A 5,331-nucleotide genomic window follows, 5' to 3' on the forward strand; every position below is an offset into this window, starting at 1 on the left:
ACAGTCCGGACGTAGGCCATTCAGCCCACTGAGACTGCAAGGACCCACTGAAGAGCATCCCATCCCTTTCCGTAACCCCGCATGGGGTTTTTAACCACGGCTGACTCACCCAACCTGCACATCCTTGGGCACTATTGGTAATTTAGCATGGCCAATCCACTCTAACCTGTACATACTTGGGCACTATGGGTAGTTTAGCATGGTCAATCCACCCTGACCTACACATCCCTGGATGCTACAGGGCAACTGAGCATGGCCAACTCACCCTAACTTGCACATCCCTGGGCACTACTGGTAATTTAGCACAGACAATCCACCCTAACCTTTAGCATGGCAGAATGTGCAAACTCCACACAGACAGACAGTTGGTCCGAGGCTGGAATCGAACCAGGGTCCCTGGCGCCGTGAGGCAGCGGTGCTAACCACTGAGCCGCCATGACCTCCTCCTCTGAACCAGAGGAAACACACATATTCTACTGTTGCACATTTACAAAGCGAGTGCCAGAGAGTTTGTGAACAAATTGAACAAACCACAACTCACTAAGCAATTTGCGATTACAAATTGCCAGTCACATCCCAGTCCAACGTAATTTTGTTGCTTTTTTTTTCCCCGGCTGGGGTTGATTTCACCGCTCGTGAGTTAGCAGTGCCACAGCCAGCGAGTAGTTTGTCTCCGACAGACCGTACGTCCTGCTCGAGTCAATACTAATCCCAGCCACGTTCCTATCCATCTACTCCAATCCCCCCCTTGGAGACACTGGGGTCCCCTTGTATCACTGAATGCAAACCGTGTGCGGAAATCTGACACCGAGCAGCAGTCTCTTGTATCGGTGGGGGCCCAGGAGGAGGGACAGAGGTATATCTCCCTCCTCGGATGAGGGTCAAACTCCAATTGCTGGCCTCCCCGGGAGGGGGGTTCGGAGAAGTCCTTGCTCTCGCTGACAGCTCCTGAAAGACTCTGTCCCACTCCCGCCTTATCCGCCCCCCCCCCCGCCCGTCGACACGGAGTCCGGTAGCACCATCGGGTTTGGGGACCTCCTGCCGCCCCCCTCCAACCGCGGGGCTCATCCTTGCTGTTGCTCCTCTTGAAGAGAGTGCCTGACCTTGTCGCTGGTGCACATCTGTGACCGAATCCCAAAGGGGCTGGGGGCCGGAGCAGGGCCCGGGCGATTCGGAATCACCCTCCTGCTTCATCTGGAAAGCAACTCACGTCTGGCCTTCTTCCGAACAATAGACAATAGGTGCAGGAGTAGGCCATTCAGCCCTTCGAGCCCGCACCACCATTCAATATGATCATGGCTGATCATCCTTAATCAGTATCCTGTTCCTGCCTTATCTCCATAACCCTTGATTCCACTATCTTTGAGAGCTCTACAAGATACAGGCACACCCCCACTTGGCGGAAGCTCGGTTTACGCCCACTTCCCTTGTACGAAAGGCTGGTAGGTTGGTACCTGTCCTTGGATGCTGCCTGAACTGCTGTGCTCTTCCAGCACCACTAATCCAGAATCTGGTACCTGTTTTTGCTAACCAGAGGAAATCCGCAGAGGATTTTCGCTTTTGCGAGAAAAGGCGAACTAATGGTAATCGCTTCTTCGCTTTCCACCATTTCGGCTTACCAGAGGTTTCACAGGAACGCTCGGCTAGTGGACAGCAGGGGATAGCTGTACACTGACGGAGGGGAAGGAGTTGAAGGGGGGAATCCAATTAAAGAGGGAGCTGGGTACAGACACGAGTGAGAAAGGAACAGAAGGATATGATATGCGGATGGTGGGAGGAGATAAAAAGGGGTGGGAGGCTCAGGTGTAGCGTAAACACCGACAGAGGCCAACTGAGCCGACCGGCCTGGCCCTGTGCTGGAGACTCAATGGGACAGAGACAAATGTAGAGCTTAAAAATGTGTTGCTGGAAAAGCGTAGCAGGTCAGGCAGCATCAAAGGAGCAGGAGAATCGACCTTTCGGGCATGAGCCCTTCTTCAGAAATGAGGAGGGTGTGCCAAGCAGGCTGAGATAAAAGGTAGGGAGGATGGACCTGGGGAGGCGGGGGGCGGTGGGAATGCAATAGGTGGAAGGTGAGGGTGATAGGCTGGAGAGGGGGTAGGGGCGGAGAGGTCGGGAAGAAGATTGCAGGCACAGGGGATGAATGTGGATTTCTCCAGTTTCCTCATTTCCCCTCCCCCCACCTTGTCTCAGCCCCAACCATCGGACTCAGCACCACCTTCCTAACCTGCAATCTTCTTCCTGACCTCTCCGCCCCCAACCCCACTCCGGCCTATCACCCTCACCTTGACCTCCTTCCACCTATCGCATTCCCAACGCCCCTCCCCCAAGTCCCTCCTCCCTATCTTTTATCTTAGCCTGCTGGACACACTCTCCTCATTCCTGAAGAAGGGCTTATGCCCGAAACGTCGATTCTCCTGCTCCCTGGATGCTGCCTGACCTGCTGCGCTTTTCCAGCAACACATTTTTCAGCTCTGATCTCCAGCATCTGCAGTCCTCACTTTCTCCCAGAGACAAATATGTCTATTTCTGATCTAACTGCAGTGGTCGGACAAATAATATGCTCCATCCACAATACAAAATGTCCTTCTTGTGTTCCTGCGGATCGTTTCCATAGGGAAGGTGCAGTCCCGGACTCAGAGAGTGTCAGCCCCCTCTGGAAGTAAAGTGGGTGAGAGAGCGGCTTGTCCGAACCCTCCGCCCCCTCCTCTCCCAATGTCAAAGTGAGCAGGGTCGATTCCCGGATGTGGCTCTCAGGCAGAATCAAACCAACCTCCATCTCCCCCAACCCCGCAATCACTTGTGAACGCGCTGGTGCGACACCATGTTGGACAGCTGAGTGAATCCTTTCCCGCACTCGGAGCAGGAGAACGGCCTCTCCCCGGTGTGAATGCGCTGGTGGGTCCGCAGGTTGGTGGACTGGGTGAAGGCCTTCCCACAGACAGAGCAGATGAACGGCCTCTCCCCGGTGTGGACCCGCCGGTGCCTCTGCAGGCCAGAGGACTGAACGAAGCCCTTCCCGCAGACGGGACAGACAGACGGCCGCTCCCCAGTGTGAACCCGCTGATGTCGCTGCTGCTCAGACGACGTTTTAAACCTCTTGGCGCAGTGGGAGCAGCCGAATGGCCTCTCCTCAGTGTGGATGCGCTGGTGCAGCATCAAGTCCCAGGAGCTCTTGAAAGCAGCCCCGCAGTCAGAGCATTTGTAAGGCCTGTCCTCAGTGTGGCTGCTCTGGTGTCTGCGTAAACTGGACGACTGACCGAATCCCTTCCCGCACACAGAGCAGGTGAACGGCTTCTCCCGCGTGTGGAATCGCTGGTGCTTCTGAAGGCTGCCCGAGTCACGGAAAGCGTTCCCGCACACCGAGCAGGTGAATGGCTTCTCTCCAGTGTGAACCCGCTGGTGCAATCGCAGGTGGCTCGACTGTGTGAATCCCTTCCCACACACTGAGCAAGTGAACGGCCTCTCCCCCGTGTGACTGCGCCGGTGAGTTTCCAGCGCGGACGGTGTTGGGAACACTTTCCCGCAGTCCCCACATTTCCACGGTTTCTCCATGGAGGGAGTGCCCTTAGAACATGTGCTCGGTGCGATTTCTTTCGCCCGTCCAATGGGTAAACCTCTACCCACGGTCAAATCACTGTGAAACTGTCACTCAGGTGTGTGTTTGTTGCTTTTACCAGTCTGAAGCAAACAGAACTGAGGTTCCCCTCAAAGGCCCACACGTTCAGTTCCCGATGAACTGATATTCGGTTTGGTTTGAGATTTCCATTTCAAAATCATCCTCCCCCTCAGTAGCCTGTAAAAGGAGATTAGAAAAGTCATCTGTGTCAGTCCTGGTTAGGAATTTGGAGCAAAGAGAATAATCCACAGAACAATCTGTTCTCTCATATCTGACAAAAATCTGTAAACCACCATCCCATATCTGCTGTAACTAATCTTCCTGCTGATTCAAACTGAAAGACAAATTCTAAATAACTATGTTGCATACACTGTTTCTTAGCTTGAGAAACAGTTTGGGACTCTCTGGAATTCTCTGCCTGCGAGCAAGACGGAAGTAAAGATCATTAATGATAACAAAACTAAACTGGATGGGTATTTGGCAGAAATAGAATTGCAGGGATAGAGGGAGTTGGGAAGGATACATGGGGGCAGCTGGGTTAGTGAGCAGTTGATTTGCTGAATACTTTCCATTACTGGAAATATGTGCAACATTTGCTGAATCCCCTCACGGGACCAGAAATAATTGGAAATGACGATGAGAGAACCACAAACAAAAGTCAGAAGCATAGCACATAAGACATGGCTCTGTTTTGTATCACTCAAACGGGGTCTCCCTCTGCAAAGTAAAATTGCAACGGTGAACATGAGGAATGTCAGCCTTTGAAGCCAAGCAAATATTTCAAACTGAGAGAATAAGAGGATGTCAATGTCTCTGAGAAAGAGATGGACACCATACCTTTGCACAGCTGGCACTCTTCCTGCATTCACTGCTGGACAGGCAGCTCACACTGCGCCTGCTCCGGACAGCGGGTCCGCACTGCGCCTGCTCCGGACAGCGGGCAAGAGCTAGACAGAGGGAACGCACTGCGCCTGCTCCGGACAGCGGGTCCGCACTGCGCCTGCTCCGGACGGCGGGCAAGAGCTAGACAGAGGGAACGCACTGCGCCTGCTCCGCACATCAGGCCCGCCCGAGGCAGCGAGCCCGAACTGCGCCTGCTCTAGACCGCGTGCTCGCGCTGGCCAGCAAGACCGCACTGCGGCTGCGCGAACCTGGTGCAGTGGGCAGTGGGCAGGACACTTAGCAAAATCCCTTCTTTTCATTTCCCTCCAAGTCATGCAGTTTTAGTTCAAACAAAGCACATGGTTCCAGATTCACTGAAATTTGCTCCTCTGTCCAGCATCTGTGACAGGGGAAACACAGAGAGTTGTGTAGCTGTTATTTTGTGAACAATTCTAGTTGAAATTTATTCCTTACACAGACATGACGGGTGAACGTGCCCTTTTTTTGTGTGCCACAACCATCCCATTGTTTGTGGAAGCTCAGGCTAGCTGCTTTTAAATACTTAGGTTAAGCAGTATAAAGATGTGGATGAGTACCAGAGAGTCATCCGGTTGGGTCAACAGAGAAAGAGGATGTCACATCTAAAGAACAGACAGAAGGGTTATGCAGCTTGTTGGGTCAGTTGAGTTGGCTCTGCACTCAGACAAGACTGGACACTGCTTTTGATGGATGATAATTAAATACTATATCATGGAACAGGGAGAAAGTAAGGACTGCAGATGCTGGAGATCACAGTTGGGAGTGTGATGCTGGAAAAGCACAGCAGGTCA

General features: G+C 52.9%; 1 protein-coding gene across 1 annotated transcript; it reads right to left on the reverse strand.

The window, feature by feature from the left end:
* Window positions 1-2,440: 2,440 nt before the first annotated feature.
* Window positions 2,441-4,620, reverse strand: LOC122543535 (uncharacterized). Its single transcript, XM_043682333.2, has 2 exons — window positions 4,457-4,620; window positions 2,441-3,796 (listed from the first exon to the last, which is right to left on the reverse strand). Exon 2 carries the CDS (start codon window positions 3,553-3,555, stop codon window positions 2,797-2,799), a length of 759 nt encoding a protein of 252 aa, XP_043538268.1. The 5' UTR covers window positions 3,556-3,796; window positions 4,457-4,620; the 3' UTR covers window positions 2,441-2,796.
* Window positions 4,621-5,331: the final 711 nt, after the last annotated feature.

The sequence above is a fragment of the Chiloscyllium plagiosum genome, unplaced genomic scaffold (assembly GCF_037043375.1).
Source record: "Chiloscyllium plagiosum isolate Xiang-an unplaced genomic scaffold, Cpla_swu_hap1 HiC_scaffold_27, whole genome shotgun sequence".
Lineage (NCBI taxonomy): Eukaryota > Metazoa > Chordata > Chondrichthyes > Orectolobiformes > Hemiscylliidae > Chiloscyllium > Chiloscyllium plagiosum.